The sequence below is a fragment of the Phalacrocorax carbo genome, chromosome 11 (assembly GCF_963921805.1).
Source record: "Phalacrocorax carbo chromosome 11, bPhaCar2.1, whole genome shotgun sequence".
NCBI lineage: Eukaryota > Metazoa > Chordata > Aves > Suliformes > Phalacrocoracidae > Phalacrocorax > Phalacrocorax carbo.
In genome coordinates, this window is record NC_087523.1 from 16,123,765 (window position 1) to 16,142,678 (window position 18,914).

At 49.5% G+C, this 18,914-nt stretch overlaps 1 protein-coding gene across 5 annotated transcripts in view; it reads left to right on the forward strand.

Moving 5' to 3' along the window:
* The window catches only part of PASD1 (PAS domain containing repressor 1), a 96,136-nt gene extending 84,446 nt beyond the window's left edge, over positions 1-11,690 (forward strand). For 4 of the 5 annotated variants that reach the window (XM_064463203.1, XM_064463206.1, XM_064463205.1 and 1 more), the window contains 10 exons: positions 1,261-1,342; positions 3,263-3,386; positions 4,169-4,278; positions 4,755-4,841; positions 5,782-5,940; positions 6,487-6,690; positions 7,549-7,751; positions 8,523-8,615; positions 9,096-9,303; positions 10,587-11,690. In XM_064463203.1, the coding sequence (XP_064319273.1) occupies positions 1,261-1,342; positions 3,263-3,386; positions 4,169-4,278; positions 4,755-4,841; positions 5,782-5,940; positions 6,487-6,690; positions 7,549-7,751; positions 8,523-8,615; positions 9,096-9,303; positions 10,587-10,757 (1,441 nt within the window). In that variant the 3' untranslated portion in view covers positions 10,758-11,690. The remainder of the gene's footprint in view (positions 1-1,260; positions 1,343-3,262; positions 3,387-4,168; positions 4,279-4,754; positions 4,842-5,781; positions 5,941-6,486; positions 6,691-7,548; positions 7,752-8,522; positions 8,616-9,095; positions 9,304-10,586) is intronic. The other variant, XM_064463207.1, reaches the window with a different exon arrangement.
* Positions 11,691-18,914: the final 7,224 nt, after the last annotated feature.

Sequence of the window (18,914 nt, forward strand, 5' to 3'; positions counted from 1 at the left end):
AGTGTTACTGTAAGCAAATGCTAGACAGAGGGATTGCTTCTGAGTTGTGTTGCTTCTGCCATCCTTCAGGGAATTCAGCTTCACTTTAAGCTCTGACTTTGTTGTGCATGAATTTGTTTCTTCTTTCTGCTTCCAGTACCTCTTAAATATAGTGATATAGTCCTAAATAGATTTTGAAATTCAGTTCTGTCTCATATAGTTGAGGTTTATAATATATTATTGAAACACACAAGTTAAAACATGATTTCAGGAAAATTCATTGCCTGCAATGGTGTGAGTTCAGTTCAGCAACTTCTCTTGCCTCCCACAAAGGTTATGGCCCATTAACATTTCAGCACCTTCAATTCTGGCACCTTTCAGTGCCCACAATCCACAAGCACTCAGAGAGTCTTTAAAACATCCTCTCCAATTTATCCCAATGGTAAATCATGTGGCATTGTTTACTGTAAATATTTTATTATTTAAGAGAAAAAATAGTAAGGAAAGCAAATACACACTTTTAGAGGCACATTCCTGGGGATTCCCGCACCCCGCAGCCGACGCCTGGGCAGCCGTCGGTTTGTGTTCAGAGCATCCGCCGGAGTGAGGGACGTTAGCGCTGATGTAGCACGCTGCACGGCGCCGCGCACCCGCAAAAGAGGGGACCCAACCTCCTGCTCCTCAGGGCACTGGCGTAGGTCTCGCTGAGCTGCCATACAACATGCAAAAAATTGACTCTTGATCATCAGCAGGCTAGAAAAGGAATGTACGTTTGCTCTGGCAGTTTACCTGCACAGAAGCTGTAGGAGCATTCTTCTGCCTGATTATGGAAAATGGGAATCTCCTTTCTTCGGAAAATTGTACTGAGGACAAAGGCACCCATTATGTCTTCAATAACCAAGTGTACTTTGCTTTTAAATTAGTTTTGCTTGAAGGTATCCAGGGCCAAAATTTTCAAAGGAGTATCTTCGTTTTTGCTTGGAATAATTAGTGCAATTAATCATATAGGCTCTGCAGTCCTGGCTGCAGTGGGAATGGGACACTGCCCGGTTGTTTCTAATCTGTGGATATTCAGCATATGCAGTTATTCACAGATTTCAAGGCTGTATGATGATGTTCCTCTAAGAACCTTGTATACGAGAGAGTGTGTGTGTGTGTGTGCGCGCGCGCGCTGTGCAAAGCTTGTGACTCAACAGGAAAAGTCCGTAGTGACCTGTGTGGTAGGATAGTTATCATAGAGTAAACAATATCCAGACTGAAAACCTGGATTTTTTTTTTCAGTTATGCGGAAGTTCGAGCTGAAAGAAGGCGAGATCTTGGCCTTGAAGAGTCGTCAATTGAACTGGCTTCCTCTTCTTTAAAGGTACCATGTCCCTTCACAGCTGAATGAGTAGGTGCTTAAGCCAAACTGTGTAATTGCTTACCAATCTTAGGAAAATATCTGTTCTTTCTTCTGCTTTTCCTTTACTCCCATCTCCTTCAAAACCTTCATTTGGGTTATGACTCAGGCAGACAAGAAGCCTTCCACTGCATGGCTCTAAACCACCCATCTTGGTTCAGGCATGTAACTGCGAATTCAGCAGCTGCATTGCTGTTCTGCTATTCATTATCTTTCTGAGACTGTTACACAAACAATAGGTTAAACCACCTCAGTTCAGAAGCAGAAAAGCAGAGCTGGAGCTGGAGGCTAGATTACTGTACCTGTCACCGTTCGTAAGGCGCAGAGGATCTGAGCACAGGGCAGTGCCATATGGTACCTCTTTTGTTAATGCCAACTCGTCACTGATACTCAGACAAAGATTGGAAGTGAAGGGAGAACACTTATTCCGGATTTCAGCTCTGTTTACACCATCGGGCAGGATTGCATCAAGTGTCGGATTGTGACCAGAGCAATAATTTCCGTGGCTTGAATCAGTCTGGCATTCCAACACACCTGCCCAATTAACAAGGTCATTTTAATTACTTTTAAGTTCTTCCTCTCAGTAGTTTACAGATAAGATCAGTAATCAAAGTAATTTCAAGTGGATTGTGTGTAATTATCATTCCATTAGCCTCATTGCTCTTCAGACATTATTTTATACAAGCCGTTTATGGGGTGTATAGAGGAAGCTGTCCCAGAGACCTTTTGCACTTGAGCAAGGACCGTTCTTGCAAACAGCTGCTTCTCTGTCACCACAGCACACTCTGTGTCTTTTTCCCCTCTCCACGTGAGAGCTGAGATATTTTTCTGCAGACTTTAAGCTGCCTCTGTAGATGTAAGGCAGCTGGAGGAGAGGCAGAGCAATCACTCCCATTGCTTGATCTCCTGGAGGGGAGCGGGAAGCTGGGGAGCTCCCTGGGAAGCATGGGGATGGTGGTGCCACAGCCAGTGTGGTCACCCACGTCTTGTAGGTGAAACAGTCTCCTACTGCCCAACAGTTATGGGCTGTTTGCCACAAACCATGTGCCAGGTGGCATCTGTCATTTTGGTGTGACAGACCCAAAGCTGTTAATGTTCCCCAGCGTAGGCTGTTCCCCTCTGCAGATGTGCAGCCAGGCTCCTGCCTAAAGCAGCCTGCCAGGAGCGACAGCTCCCCAGGGAGCGAGCGGCCAGCGGGGTTGCAGCTCTCAGCACTGCCGGTACCTGTCCCCAGCAGGAGCCATTTGCTGTAGGTTCTCCTAGAGCTGCAGCTGATGCCCCTGTGCCACTGGTCCCTGCCCCTTCCCAGCCATCTCTCTCCATCTCTGCAATGAACCATTCCCCAGCCAGCCCCTCCTGCCACCTTCGTTCCCTACCTCCGCCACTCTACCACTCCCCAGTGTGCCTCGGCCAACGAACTGTGACATCCCTGAAGAAATCAGGCAGAAGGAAGCCAATTATAAAAGCATATTTCCACTTGCACACAGCTCCGCGGGCAGGAGAGCAGGAGGGTGGCACGCCAGAGCGCGGGGCACAGGCAGCAATCCCCACAGCGTTTGCCTGACGTGCAGGGCACCCTTTTCACTGCCACTTGCTGCTATCAGATGGGTGTCCTGGGACAGAAATAACGCAAAATCTGGGGGTGCCTGGGGTGTGATACTGAGGGTCCTGTCTGCATGGAGATACCTGAAGGCATTAGGGTGAACATTGAGGGGCTGCCCAAATACTGCACTGGCTTTGGTGGTGTGGTGCTGCAGTGCTGGCCTTCTACACACCTCGTCTATTATTTTTTCTCTGCAAACAAGCAGTCGGTGAGGTGGAGGCCCCCTCTAGCGCTCTCCTCTCCTGCTGATGGTCTTGCCGCTTGTGCTTTGCTCCCCGCAGAGCCACAGCAGCTACCTGGACGTGGGGCAGTGTGGCAGCAGCCAGGATGCCAGCCGGGAGGGAGTGTCGCTGTCGTCCCACAGCTCCCGTCGCTCCTCACACACCGCCCTCTCCGACTCTGCGTGTAGGTGCCAGCGCGGCCGGGGCAGCCCAGCGCGGGGCGAGGAAGGGGCTGGAGGGCAGAGCGGCCTCCGGAATACCCGGGTTCGGCTGGGAGTTGACAGAGTCAGGGCGGGAAACGGGTGCTCAGCACTGGGACTGACGTGCTGTGCTGTAACAAGTTATGGTATGGCAACAGAGCCGCAGCCATGGGCTGCCTCCTCCCTCTTAGCCCACTGCCAAGGTGAGAGCAGCTTTCCCTCCGTTTGCTACCACCTAAGGGTTGTGGTGGTTTGCTGTGGCTCAGGGGACAGGAGGTGACTCGCTAAGCTGAATCAATGTGACCGAGCCCCGAACCTCACGGACAAAACTTTTATGATGGGGTAGTTTGGTCCCTGATGATAAACCCCTGCAGAAGGAGGGCAGAAGGCTGCCTGCCTTGCTGGCAGTTTCACGCATCTCCCACGAGTGTCCCCCCTGCCCCGGGGGCAGTAGCGAGGTGACCGCGGTGCCTGTGTGGGGCCTTGGGTAGGAGCTGACTCGGGGCTTTTCTTGAAATACTTGCCAGGGGAGAGTGGGAAAGCTCATCTGGAGACACCCATGGAGGGAAGGCTGAAACATCGGGGGCGTTAGCATCAGAAGGGAACCCGCGAGTCAGGCAGAGAGCCAGAGAGACCACAGGGGGGCAGTTTGGGGACCCAGTTTGCAGCGTTTGGGTCTCTGCTCATCTGTGTACACGGAGTTCAGGTTTGCCCAGGGTACCCAAGCACAGGTCTGCCATTTCACAGTAAACTGTCTCTTTTCCAGCTACGTCATCCACGCGGCACACGGACACCAGCACACCCACCCGGCCGTCGGTGCCGGGGGGGCAGGCAGAGAAGGCAGCCCTACGGCTGGCATCGGCTGGAAGCACTCAGGTCAGTGGTTCCTGCGAGCAAAAGCCTTTCTGATGCCGTAAAGAAATGAGCTCGGCAAACCTTGATCACACCCTCAGCAAGGCTGGGTCCCCACTGCTGAGTGTGCTGAGCCTGAGCGTGGGATTTCCTGGGGCTGTGGGGAATGCTGCTGGCCAGCTGAGCCGGCGGAGAGCTGCTAGAGGCTGCCTTCTTTTGGGGTTCAGTTTGCTCTTCCAGGCCAAACACCTTCTCACACCATGAGCCTGGTTTTCTTGGGGTTTGTACACATGAAATGACCTTTATCCAAAAATGGATACTGGCACCAAGGATTTGCAGTTAGCCAGGGGCGTGCAGGAGCTCAAATTCTCCCTTCAGACTCATCCTCAGATCACGTGGAGTTGCCCTGCACTTATTCATCACCAGTATGAGCTGGTATCTCACCAACTCGGCACTAGAGGTGCTATGGACCTACAGTAAGGCAAAGTTTTCATTTCTAGGCCATAGCAACTCCTCACGCCCCTGGTGAACACCTCCCTCAGCATCCCGCGGCTCAGCCGGCAGTCCCCTCTCAGCACGCTGTGATGGTACGTGGTTTATTTTTGTTAAACGCACTGGCATGGCCAGTCAGCAGGGCAGACTCGGTGGCTCCAGTTCACTGCTCTCACCTCCTTCCTGGCTGGTCCCAGTGTGGCAGCAAAGTTTCAGTGCCTTTTTTGTTGCTGTTACTGAGATTTACCTGCAAGCAAATTACTGCAACCACTTATTTCAGTGAGGAGACAGAGCATGTAGGACACCCAAGTAAACAGCTTAATAGAAGAAGGTTTACGTCTGTCAAAACCATTGGGGGCTGCTGAAGGCTCATCTCTGAATTGCTGGCAGCTAACGGCAGGCTGATACGGTGCTGAAGAGTTTTATTCGCCTGGTAGAAGTGGATGTCATGGAGGGTTTGAGTTAGGCCAGAAAAAGGAAAAAAAAAAAAAAGACAAGAAAAATGTGGGAGTCATAAACCATAACCATGAGGCCTGTGGAGTAAACGTTCAGACTATCATACAAGGATTGGAGGTGGCAAACATAGGTGTGAAGGATGTTCCCAGGGTGGGATTGCAACCCAGCTCAGGCCTGGCATTTGGCAAATATGATCAGCAGCACAACTGAAAACCCAGCCTGGAGGTGTGGCAAGGGTTAGCACACAGTGTCTGCCACAAAGCAGAAGTGGTCCGAAATCAGCAGGGTGTCACACTAAAGGGACAGGGGAGTCCCATGCCCAGACACTACACCTGCACAGAAATTGAACAGACGAAGATCTGGAGTGAAGCATTGAGTATGGGCCAGTTGTGCTGCTGCTCTGGAAGTACAATCGTACTTTGGTTAAATATGCAATTGCCATTTTTTGTCAGCATCACATTTTCTATGGCAAAAGCTGAAAAGCAGTCATTTTTCTGAAGGCAGCTCCATACTCATTCACTATGAATGTGAGTAGCAGGACTGGTCCTACCCAGTGATCTTGTTCTCTATTCCCCACAGCCGGTGTACCATTTCCCGACCCAGCTGGGGATGATGCATCAGCTGAAAGAGCAGCTGGAGGAGAGGACACGCATACTGCAAGCTGACATCAAGACGCAGCAAGAAGAGCTCCATGTCATCAAGGAGCAGCTCCAGCTAGTGCAGGACTCCAACCTGCAGGTACCCACTGCACCAGTGTTCCCAAACCCACAAACCATTTGCTTTTCCTTTGAGCACGTAGATCAGTAATAAAATTGTCAGTGGCAAAAGCATTTAGAAGCGAGTTGTGGATAAACTGGTAGATTGGCCTCAGATGTGGGAGTAGTGTCTCCTGAGACATGAGTGGTGTCAGTATCTGCTTAAGTATTGAATCAGTAATTTGCGTTATTTAGAAAAAAACAATCCCAAGCCAATCCGAAGTCCTCCTGCACATAAAGCTTGGTGGTTCGGTGGCTGGTTAGTGCTGCTGGATCCCCAGTGCCATCCCTGCAAAATGCAACAAGCATAATGGAGCTGGAATGGTCGCGGCTCTGAATAAATATTTGGGCACAGGCTAACATTTGGTTTTCTATTATTCATGGTTCACTTTGCCCCTGGATTTAGAGATGTTGCCACTACAGTGTTACATATGCTGATAGAGGCAGCCTGGGAGCCGGAGACAGTATCACCCAGGCCGTACAACCACGGTATGAGCTGCAACAACTCATATGTCTCCTTTATTCAAAGATGCTGATGCAGCAGCCGATCCCTGTCGTCTTTAACAATGTGCAGCACCCGAGCCCCAGGAGGCCGCCGGCACCGGGAACGCCCAGGCAGACCACAGCCAAGAAGTCACAACAGCAAGGCCTTGCGGGGATGAAGCACTACTGCGGCACCCACCTGCCCTCACCGCGCCAATTCCTCAGGGACCCCTGCGGCACGGCCGCACAGGTTGCTGGCTGCTTCTTTGTCTTCATCATCCCCTTTCCCAGCTTTTTAAATACTTGTCTGCCGTATCTCCCCACCCCGTGGTCCTGCATATCTCCTCTGCTGGTTTTACTCCATAGCTGGCATTACAAAATCAGTATCGAGAGTCAGTTGCGAATGCTGTCATCCAACTGTAAAAACTAAAAGCCGGGTAGGCTAAAAGCACCAAACCCTGGGGACCACTGGAGCCATCCTGGTGACCGGGGAGGAACTGAGTGGGAGGTCTGGGCTCTCGTTCGCTTCTGTTTGCGACGGGAACATGATGTTTGCTCGTAGCCAGCAAGAGTTGTGACTTTGTAACGTGGGGAGGTAGGCATAATTTTAAAAGATTAATTGTCTTCTGCCTGAGAAGTCTTGGAAGGCAGCTTTGAAAAACAAGTTCGTCATCACGACACCTAAATCCACTATGTAGATGTTCACATCTCCTTGGGAAAGAATTGAGGTGTCCAAAAGCAAAAACCACCAAAACTACTGCTTTAAAGGACAGCTGAGATTCTTTCCTTGGGGACTTCATTTTTACACTCCTCCTCCTCTCGTAAGCTGGTCTCTTCTCTCTTGAGCCTTGCATGCTCTTACCCTTGTACTCTGATTTCTCAGAGACCATCTGCTCCCACCGCTGGGGATCCCAGCACCTGCCATGCAGGGGCAATAAATGCAAACAAGACGGTCATCCTGAGTAGATGTACTGTTCCTACTGCTGTGTCCAGGGAGAATAGCCCGCTGTTCCTTCTCCTTTTCCCATCTGCATACTGGAAGCAATTATTTTAGCCCTCTATTAGGGAGCTTTAAAAACTTATGCGGGTGTCTATGTCTTCATTTCAGGTACAGCAGCAGCAGCAGCACCTAATGAGAGGAAACCAAGCCCAGCAAACGTGTGTGCCGGGGCAGATGAGCATTTCAGTGCCCCTCTACAACAACCCCGTGGTGTTTTCGCAAACACATCCCATCACAGTGGCTGCACAGGTGCCAGCTGACAGCAGCGAAAGGCAACCGCAGTCCGACTACAGCCAGGACAGGAGCCTCCGGTACAAACGCAGCCCTGCTGGGACCGGCCTGATGGCGGTGGTAGAAAATAGCAATACCTGGGTGGCGGGGAAGGCAGGCACAGCAGGGCTCGGCGGGGTGATGGTCTCTGGGTGCCAGAGCAAGGGCGTAGGGATGTTCCCTCCTGCAGAGAGCTGGGTTAGTGGAGAGCCCGGTGTGCGTGCAAGCAGGGTGCTGTGCACACCATGCCCCTCAGGGACCTGAAATACTTTTCTCTCCATATTTCCATAAATTATCCATATAGTTCAGTAACCGTTGGACATCTGCTGCTGTCAGAGGGACTGAACAGGAAAAACTGGCAGGGACAGCCTTTCCCAAAACTGTGTCTGCTTGCTCTGGAGCTCCCGAGTGTCTTTCTCCAGATAGGACAAGTGCCACGGCAAAACCATTTTTCTTTTATACAACACTGGAAACATTGTATAAAACATCTATAACTGCCCCAAATTATTCAGCCACCTTTCAGGGAGGTATCTTCAGCTGTTTTGAAATACTGTGTAAGGAAACAAGATAAACCCTAGAGATCTTACCATCTATAAAACATATTTCTTACATGAAAGCATTACCAAGTTTCAGCTCACCTCTGCAAGTGCATGAGACAAGGTGATAATAAGCATACTATTTCATTAGCTTTTTTCAGGGTGATGGTCTGCATGCTTTCAGGGAGGATTTTCAGGGATATGCTTTTAGAGACTGCCAGTCAGGAGTCCGGGCCTCTCCCTTCCCTGACCACCCTCTGTTTTTCTCCACCGCAGGATGCTGTTGGATCAGTCTATCCAAGCCATGATGCCCGCCACCAACGGCAGTGGCCAGTCCGCGCAGAGCAGTGCCAGCAGGCAGCAAGGAAAGTGAGTCTTGGCTGGCCCTTGTTTCCATGCAGTGTTTTATCAGGGCACTTTATGGTGCTGAAAATTACTTTGAAAAACTTGTATATGATCATGCAAACTCAGTCAGTCTCAGTCTTAAAAGAAACAAAAGCTCAGGTGGTTAGGAGAAAAAGTAATGAGAATATTTTTTAATTACAAAGAACTGTGTGATACCTAAAATGCTTTGAAAAAAAATTGTTTTAACCGTTTCCTGGATTTGTAAAGCTTAAAATCCCTAATCAAGTCATGGAGGAGATGTACAGCCTTAAAACCTTAGTCAGCTGCAGTTCCAGTCCATGCTTGATGGGGAGGCATAAGCCTGGGGCCTGCCTTCAGCAGGCTCTGCGTGGTTTGACAGACCCTGCTCCTGGCCGGTTCCTGCAGCACTTGGGCTCCCCAGGGCCTGCTCCTGTGGTGGGTCTGGGTTTGGGTTCTCACATCTTATTTTCCTCCTCGTGACAGATTCGTTGCAGAGCAGCAGATCTTGCCTCCCCCAATACAGATGCAACCGGTTACCTGTAGCACCATCCGACCTCCAGCCCCATCGCCCGTTTTCTCCCCGTCTCTGATGATCCCACACACCAGCTTCCCATCCCACCAGGCGAACACACCGGTTCATCTCCACCAGTGGCCACAGCAACAGGTTCAGCAGCACCGTCTCTACCTTCAGGTAATGGAGCTGGAACAGGTTTGCGAGGATGCACAAAGATGGCTTTGGGGTTGTGTTGGGTTTTTTGGCTAATCAAACCTGGTCAGTGCACACGCACGTCCTCCATGCCCGTTGTATCTGCACGTACCCAAGTGCTCAGCCTTTTTAGGCTGGCTCTGCACCGGTTCAAGGCCATATTTTCTAAGAAACTCAGTTATCACTTAGTGTCCAGAAGATATACCCAGTCTTCAAACGCAGCTTGTTGTCCAGAGGAACTCTGGTACAAATCTTGCTGTTGATGTGAAACATGATAAGGGATAAGCTCTTTTGAAAACATGCCTCCTGCTGTTATATCTCAGCACAGCAAGGTTTTTTATCAGCTGCCGTCACTGCTTTCTTTTAATAAAAGATTGTGTTTCACAACACAAATCTCTGGAGAAGGTGATTTTGGTTTTTCAAAGCACAGCTTCATTAGTGCATGCCAAACCAGTGACGCTGCCAAGGAGAGGGGTTGTTGAAACTAATAATTGTTTAGTAATGCACTCTCCAAGGCTTGCCTCCTTGGCAGGAGTGAGTTACGGTCCTCCAGGCAACGACGGTCGAAAACAAAGCAGGAGGAGTAGGTACAGCTGAAAGTAGCCATGCAGCAGGACTGGATTTAGAGCAAGGAATGCATTGTTGTTGTCAGCAAATGTGGGCGTGAGCTGACAGTACACAAGCACAGTACCCCACTTGGGGTACGTGTGCTCATGGACTGCACTGAAGTCCTGAGGACTAGCCATATGGACAGCAAAATGATGATGCTGGGGGAGATTAATAGCTCCAGAGCAACAGAAAACCAGGCTTTGGTGCCACAGTGCCTTTAACTGGGTGTGAACCAGCAAGTCCAGGCCTTTGGGATACCAGCCATGGGGTGGTACATGGACATGGTCACAATATGGCCTCTTAATTGGTTGCCTGAAGGTCCTTCCCATGGAAAATGGAAGTTGCATGTCCTGCAGATTTTACATCACATCCAAGGAGCTTTTGAAGGTCTCCATTCCTGCTGGGCTCCCTGTGGGACTGGTAGGACAGATGGGGCCTGCTACCCCTCCATACTCGCCAGGCATTGCTAGTTGTGCTGATGGCAGCACCAGCTTCCCAAGCCACTTGGCCACAACTTGTATCCTCAATGGGTGGGGGTTACCTGTAGGACTTGGTGCTCACGCTCCTGGGTATGAGCCTCAGCACCAGCCCTGCATCAAGAGAGGGAGCTGATGGGTGTTAGGGCAGGTCTGACTTGTCGGATTTGTGTCTCCCAACAGATGCAAGGTCCCGAGCCGGTGCCTGCGGGTCCGACACAGCGCATTTTCCAGCCCCCCAACACCTCGCAGCAGAACCCCCTGAGCTACTTCCTCCACCCGCAGCAGCAGAGCCGCCACGCGCAGGGCCAGGCCTGCAACCTGCCAGACCTGCCCGAGATGCAGCTGCCCTGAACGCCGGGTCCGGGAGGCAGGGACCACCATGGCTGCAGCTGCTCGGCGCCCTGGGCGCATGCGGAGGGGAGGACGACGCCGTCAGAGCACGGGATGGGTGAGGTCGGGCCCCACGGGGGAGGTGGTGGCTGGAGGGACGGTCCCCGCTGGGGACAGACGGCTCCGGGGCACCTTGTTGGTTGGGATTTCCACGCGGCCGGTCCGTGATGCTGCTCCAGCAGCCGTGCGTGCTCTTGCCCAGCACAGCAGTGCAACTGGGAGGCCATGGCTTTCTGGCTGCAGGGCGGTTATTTATCAGGTCGCCACGAACATTGCTTTGCAATGGAGAAAACCCTTTTCCATTCAGGACTTCAATGCTGAAAGTCACTGTGAATTTAGCCCAGCGTTTGGAGCACATACACAGACTGTACCGGTCCGCAGGACGCCGTTGCATTACCATGTACATAACTTCTTTCGCTGTAGTAGGTCCCTTGTGGATTTTTTTTTTCCTTTTTTCTATACCTCAGTCCCGCAACTTTTTGTTTTCCAGGAGATTGGATAATGCTGCTAATTTACATAACACCACTTTTGCCTGAATTTCTTACTGTTGTTATACCAGCTCACATCGCAGCTAAGATATTTGTCATATTTTATTTTGGTTAACAAGTGCAGATAAATTTATATGATTTTTACTCCCTGTAACCAAATATTTTTTAGGTTACAAAGAATCCTTACTCATTCTTTTTTTGATTGTTTTGTTTCAAGTGACGTAGTTGTATATGTTCCTATACATGAAGACAAACAAACAAGCATAGAACAGCATATGACGGCAAACTTTGTGGTTTTGCTGGGTCATGTTTCAATTTGGTGAACCTGATACGTATGGTCACAATGACACAAGCGTTGTTACAAGCCCATAGGGTCAGCAATAAATTGTATTTTTGTAAATTGTCACTTTTTAACTCTAAGTTTATATTTATGAATTGAGAAAACAGTTTATTCCTCAGTGGGTGTATAATTAAGTGTCCCTGCTGTTTGTGTCTTTCCAAAGGAAAAATGAAAATGTACATTTTTGAGGCATTAGTAGCTGAGTACTAACTTTGGGCACTGTTAGAGCCCGAATGAAGGAGATGGGTTAGGCCATTACTCTAAGTTTGCAAGAAAATGATTAGTTAGGGCTAGGTCCATCTAGCAGCAAACCTCCCTCTGGCAGTCAGAGCAAGGTGTAGGGACGGGTTAGTTCATAAACTCTGTTGAATCCAAGCAAAGCGTGCTTTTTTTGCCTTTTTTTTTTTTTTTTTTGCATTTGTTTGCTTTTTGTCTTGTGCAAGCCGCTTTCTTGGCTCTTTGCACCACTGCAGCAGCTCGACACTGGTGCTTACTGATGGCACAGCCTTTGGCACGAGTGACCCCAAGCAGCCCTGTGTTTCAAGAAAAGTGGGAAAGGTAGCATGCAAAAAAATAGGTATAGCTAATGGTACATATATCTATAGCTACAGCATTAGATATCTCTAGCTATTGCTGTATCTATAGCTAGCTCGCTTTCCCCCACCAGCCACGCACACTTTCTGCACGGCAGCACCAGGAGGATTTCACTAGCTTTGGGGCCAGGCGTGAGCGCGTGGGCTCAGTGGCACAGGGGCAGAAAAGCCTGACTGTTCCAGCCTGACTGAAACAGGTTCCTGCAGCCCGAGTTGCCCGGAGCGGTCAGGAACGAACCGGGAGCGCGACAGATCTGCCCCAAAGACGGGTTTTGTTTTGGCTGCGGCCTCCCTGCTGCCTGGCGTGACTCACGCCTGCCCCGGCCGTGCCCCGGCCCCCTTGCGCAAGGGGCTGTTTCCCACCCACCGGGTTTTTCCTGAGGAAGGGGACGGGGTTCTGATGTGCCGGGCTGCACGGGGTGGTGGTGGGAGGCCAGGCTGACGGAGCAGCGCGGCACCCGCGGCGGCCGGCAGCTTTCTCGGGACTGGTGCGAGGCACGGGGCTGCTTTGGGGTTTTGGCTGGGGCAGGGGTGGGCATGAGAATAAAAGCTGTGCAAGCCCCCAGCTTTCCCCAGGGCCCCTCCCTTGGCAAAAGCATCAGCACGGGTTGGCTTTGGCTGGGGTGTTTGGGCGCACACCTCCCGGGGATGCCAGCGGTGACGGATTGCGGCAGAGCAGGCAGAGGGGAGGTGCAGCCTCCTGGCCACGAGCAGTGTTTTGGGGAGCACAGTGGGCCGTAGCAGAGATGCAAGGAGGTGCCCGGCAGCCCTTACCCTTGGGGTTACAATATCGGGGCTAGTGCCTTGCGAGTGCAGCCCCTGGCTGGGGCCCAGCCGGCACACACAACCCCTGGGCACCAGGGGGGCTGAGCAGCTGCCGTGGGCACAGCCTGAACTGCCCCTCCCCATTTCAGACCCCTACAAGTAACTGTGGCTACAGCAGAGCCATGGGCCAGGCCCCCCTCACTGCTGGCAGTGGGACGTGGAGCACCGGCCTTTGCTGTATGATGTGGAGTGGAAATAACAGCCTCAACCCTTAGCTCTTAGAGCCCAGGTCCTGGGGAGAGTGGGGCGGGGGGGGGGTGTCTTTCCTGCCCCAGGCAGTTTGTGCTGCAGCATCACGTGAGGGGCTGTGGCAAGGGCCAGCACTGAGCCTTTGAGGTAGGATATTATTTTTTAGAAAGCACTATTACTTTTAGGGTCTCCCCTTCCCCATCCCAAGACAGTAGGGTTGCGCAGGAGGTGGAGCAGGAGGGGTTGCTGTATTTTTGGGGGGGGTGGTGGTTTGGTTTGTGGTTTGGTTCCCCCCCCAGCCTTGGTACATAACGTTAGGGGGAGGCAAGCACACACGTTTCTGTTAGGGCTCCACTGTTGTAGGCAGTCTGTGGCCTGCTGTGGCTGGCAGCAGGGAAAGGCCGTGCATCTCCCTGTTTTGCCCATTAAACCTGCATCTCCCCAGTGCACCACCACAGCTGTTCTGCAGTGCCCCGTCACCGTGCACGAGCCCAGCCGTGGCAGGTATGAATCAAATGTATCTCAGAGGAGGTGGTGGTTGGGGTCAGGGGCTTGGGGGGTGGTTTTTTTTGAACAGGCCTTGGTAGAAAGGGAGCCGAGGCAGAGTAGTTTTCTGGCATTGTTGTGGCTTCAAAAGCAAGTCCAGCAAAGAGGGTTGAGAAGGGGGTTGGGGGCAGCGGGCGTGCCGGATGGGGCTGTGCCATGGACACAGCCCTTCTGATGGCAGCGCTGGGCTGCACAGGGAGGGCGGGGGGGGGGTTGGTGGGGAGGTGCTGGCACCGCTGCCCCTGCTTGCAGCCTCTCTGGCAGGCGCACAGGAGGTTTGCAAGGTGTTTACATGTTAGATTGGCCTTGCTGAAACAAGAGATCTAAAAATGCACTTTATCATGTGCCCCTTATTCCCAGTGTCCACCCCAGCCGCTTGCCTAGCTGCGGGCGGGCGGTGGGTGGCTGCGTGGTCCCAGGCGCTGTTTTCCAGACATGCTCCAAAGGACAAAATCCCACAGTCCCTTTTTGGGGCTTGCTCGGTCCCTGCTCCGTCTGCCTCCAGGCTGGAGGAAAGCTGAGCCAGGCCATGGGATTTTTGCCTTACATTGTTGCTCACTCTCAAAAAAAAAAAAAGACGAATAAATAAATCTCTTTATTCAGGTTGATTTGTATTTGTTTACCTCGGTGTTAGCTATGACCTGTGTTTTTGGGACCCATTTGGAGCTGAGGGTTGCTGGCGGGTTTGGGTCACACACACCCCCAGGTGCTTACAGGAAACCACAAGCACAACTCAGTGGTGACAAGCAGAGGGTAGGAACGTGACAGATGCCGCCTGCGTTGGGACTGGGCTCCAGTGTCGGTGTTGACCTGTTAATGTTCTGAGGTCTTCTAGTACACAAGCACCTATATACTATCTCGCTCTCTCTTTCCAAATATATAGATATGCAGATATATATACTTTCAATATACATATATATATATGTGTATATCTATATATAAAAATATAGGCCACACAATTCCAGACCTCTGAAAACACAGGCAGCTTTAATTAATTAAGTCTTGCACTTTTAGCATATTTGTATGTATAAGCTAAAGCCTGGTGGGTATAATCAGGCTGGTTTGACAAACACAGTGAAAAGTTACTGTATATATTGTATATACTCCATGTAAAAAAAAATAAGAAACTAAGAAAAAATCTTAGAATTGAGTATAAATCTTGGTTTATTTTATATGATGTTGACTATAGATACATTTATAAATGTTATTATTCTTAAAAGTATTTTGTAATGGGAAAAAGGAAGTGTCTTATGAAGATGAACAGTAAAGATTTTATTCTTGTCTTGAATCTATGTCCCTGCACAGCTCCATTGACTGGGAGCCCGTGCATTTTGATGAGCTTTAAAGAGATTGTACATAGTATTTTAAAAGAAATAAAATACTACTTGTAAGACCTCTTTCCCAGATTGTGCTGTTGTTATTCCTGGGGTGGTGTGGGCCTGTTGGGGATCAGCAGCTGTGCCTTGCTCTCCAGGAAGCACAAGAGCATCAGCCATCGCCTATCCATGTGTATAAACAGCTGCCAGGCTGGGGCTCAGGAGTGACTGGGAGTTCCAGGACCCATGCCAGAGGCAATGGGGCAACACATAAGTTAGAACCAACAGTGCAACAGAGTCAGTGTAGACATGTCTGCACACTGCAAATCATAGCCTCATAGCATGGTTTGGGTTGGAAAGGGCCTTGAAGATAATCTAGTTTCACCCTGCCATGGGCAGGGACACCTGCCACTAGACCAGGTTGCTCAAAGCCCTATCCAGCCTGGCCTTGAATATTTCCAGGGATGGTGGGGCATCCACAACCTCTCTGGGCAACCCCCTCCAGTGCCTCACCACCATCATTGCAAAGAATTTATTCCTTACGGTACACCTAACTCTACCCTCTTTCAGTTTAAAGCCATTACCCTTTGTCCTAGCGCTACATGACTTTGTAAAAAGGTCCACTCCAGCTTTCAAGTAAATGTTTTAATTTGGATGCAAAACCCAAGTAACAGTACTCTTCCTGGGCTCACTCACTTGCTGGCTCAGCACTGACGCACGCTTAGGCCGTACACAGGCTAAACTAGTCCCAGGCTTCAAAATCTGGGTCTCTTCGGTTTGCTTCCACTTCTGGGGAGGTTGGTGTCCCAGCATGGTTTTTGGCTTGGTCCTTGCTTTGGAAGGCACTGACTCAATGTGGCTTTAACATGACCAATGCTCTTGAAAGAACTTCTGAAACAGGCCATCACAGGACATAAAAGTGCCTCAAACACAGGCATTTTCTTTTTTTTTTTTTAAGTGAAACGATTTTTTTATTTAACACCCCATTTGTCTTACAGTACTTCTGCATACAATACATTGTATAAAAAGCCAACCTGCCAACACAAACATGTGTTACCTTCTTGGTAAAGTGACAAAGCTATAGCAAAAAAAGACAAAATAGCCCGGTTTTTTGAAAACAGATTGGAATAGCTCTTTCTGGGTTAGTCCAGATAACAACTGCAATCGCAATCAAGACCCTTGTACGGTACAACTGGATGAGAAATTTCTAATAAGATCAACACACAGCTAGGTCTTAGTCACTATGGTAGTAAACGCTTCTAAAAATACCTTATTATCTAGCCATTAGTGATGAACAAGTGGTTTGTTTTAGGAACGGACAGAAACACAGCGTGGTTTTTTTGACTCATGTCACAGGGCCAATTTCCATGTCCCGGGAAATGCTACCAGCTGACCTGCACGCAGTTCTCCCCCATGGTGGAAAGGGCTCGTGGTTTTATCACCAGGAGTTGCGCTATTTCCTCACCTTGCGTGTTCAAGCGCTGACCTGGGTGCACAAGGGGTCAAGCGGCCAGCGCCTCGCGGCGGTCAGCGCTGCCACCATTCACCTGGAGCGCAGGGACCGGCGCCAGGCTCCCGGAGCGCGACTGCGGGAACATCGCAGCTCTGCTGGCCGTCAGCAGGTGTGACAAACCGCATCTCATGTGCACAGCAACGCTAATGGCCGGGCGACGAGCAAGGGCTGCGCAGGGCTCGCTGACAGCCACTGAGGAGGCTTCCGGGTTACCAGCCATGGCATAGCTGCCAGGTCACACCGGTGACACTGCAGCAAGTAGTGCAATTTTAAAACTGTATAAACAGCTTCGCTAGGTTTAGCAATCTCTACCCTACCTACGACTATGTTGTACTGAATGATGCACATTCATTTATTTCCTATGAATGAACCAAAAAAATGAAAAGCACAGATAACTTAATGAAAACTGTACAGGAAAAACAGAGAAACCATAGATACGTGAAATGACACATCAGTACTCACTTAACCGCGCTGCTTCCTGGTGGTGAATGAACTGCTCAGGGTTCAGAAACACTTCTAAACACTTGCCAGTTACAATGTGAATGGAAAGTCCCCCCCCTTGGGAGGCAGCTGAGTAATTCTGGGTCAGACTCTGCAACCGCCAAACTCGTTGCTAGCACTTCTGCTTAGTCCCCAGCCACATGTGGCAGCTGACCTCCTGCAACAGAAGTGTGCACACCCGCAGCGTCCTACGGCAACGTGATGTGAATCTGGGTTCATCTTTACATCACCAAGAACTTCAGATGGCCAAAAAGCTGTACCGCATGCAGATCTAAAGCCCTGCATAGTCAGGGACAGAAAGTCAAGGCATCACCCTTTGGGACCGAAGAGGAGGAAAGATTTGCTAGCCAGCCTATCCCCACAACGGGCAAGGGAAGGAAAGGAGCCAGACACTAACTCCAGAGCTACTCTGTCACAAGCAACACACGAGTGTCCCTCAGTGTTATGGCACACTGGAAGCAGCCCAGCAAACGCACCTCTGGGTCATGCCCCTTGGAAACAGCCCGCATTTGCTACATCTAGATGTCCCCAAAGGACCAGCCCGTGATCCACGTGCTCCAAAAGGAAGAACCTGCCACTTAGGCAGTTGCCCGAGTGCTGCTGGCCTGGTGGAAGCGGCCTTGCTCCACCCTCCGTCCTGCTGAGGGTGCCTGCTTGGCCGCTCTGACTAGTCTTGCTGGATCAACCTGCAGGGATGATTTAAAGACACTACCCTTTGGGGGAAAAAATAGAAACAAATTGAACAAAAGAATCTGTGCAGTTAATAAAAGTTAGTGTTCCCCTACATATCCTAACTTCTCACCTTAAATCTACTTTTAGATATATATATATATATATGCTGGTAATCTCTATACATAGATACAATAGCTGACAAGAGCTACTACATAACTGTTAATGGCTCTACAGTCTCTTGGATTGATACTAATAGAAAATGGCACTTTAAAAAGGCGCTCGGTTTTGCATAACCAAACCAAGTAATGTCACAAGGCTGTTGTATTTTGCAGGTTCCTTCATTAGAGTCTTCTGTACTTACACCTTGGCTCTCAACCAAAAAATGTCATTGAGTTTTTTAAGAATTTCATATCTCTGCGCTACCTTGCTTAGCAAATAGTTCATGGCTTTGACTACTTCCTGAAATTAGCAATATCCATCATAAACCTACAAAAGCTTTTCGGATGGGCAGCTGCATCTATTTTCATGGGGCTCCATTAATTTCAGCACAGCTATTTGCAGAAGAATTACTCACCGAGCAAACCTTATCTGAGTACATCCTGGACTAGAACAACAGTATCTGCTTTTTATTTCTAAAACAACATTAGGAAAACAGTGAGTAAATACATTTTAAAAATAACAGTGTTGCCCTACTTTGCCTCAGAAACATATCCATATGAGTGCATAAATTAGTTTTTATATTTTACGCATAAAAATACAGATCAGTATTATATTGTATCAAGTGTAATTACTTTGTGAAGGCTTCTGAAAAAAGCTTCCTCATTTCTCACATATATGACATAGTTTTGGAGTTACTGTTCATTCCGTAAAACTTTATTTTACATTAATACCTGAGAGTATGGGCGACAGTATAAGAAATAATTCATAAATTCATTGCTCCTGACCAAAACTGTATTCTCTAGAAGCAGCATCAATTTTCCATCAATTGCAATGATGGTATTTCACCAAGTGCTTGTAACATAAGTCAGAATTTAATTTTGTTCTTCATTCATATTAGTATTGCAAGAAAAGCCTCAGTGAATGACACCATCCCCGTTCTGCTTCTTTACAAAAAACGTGCACAGTATAAAAATAA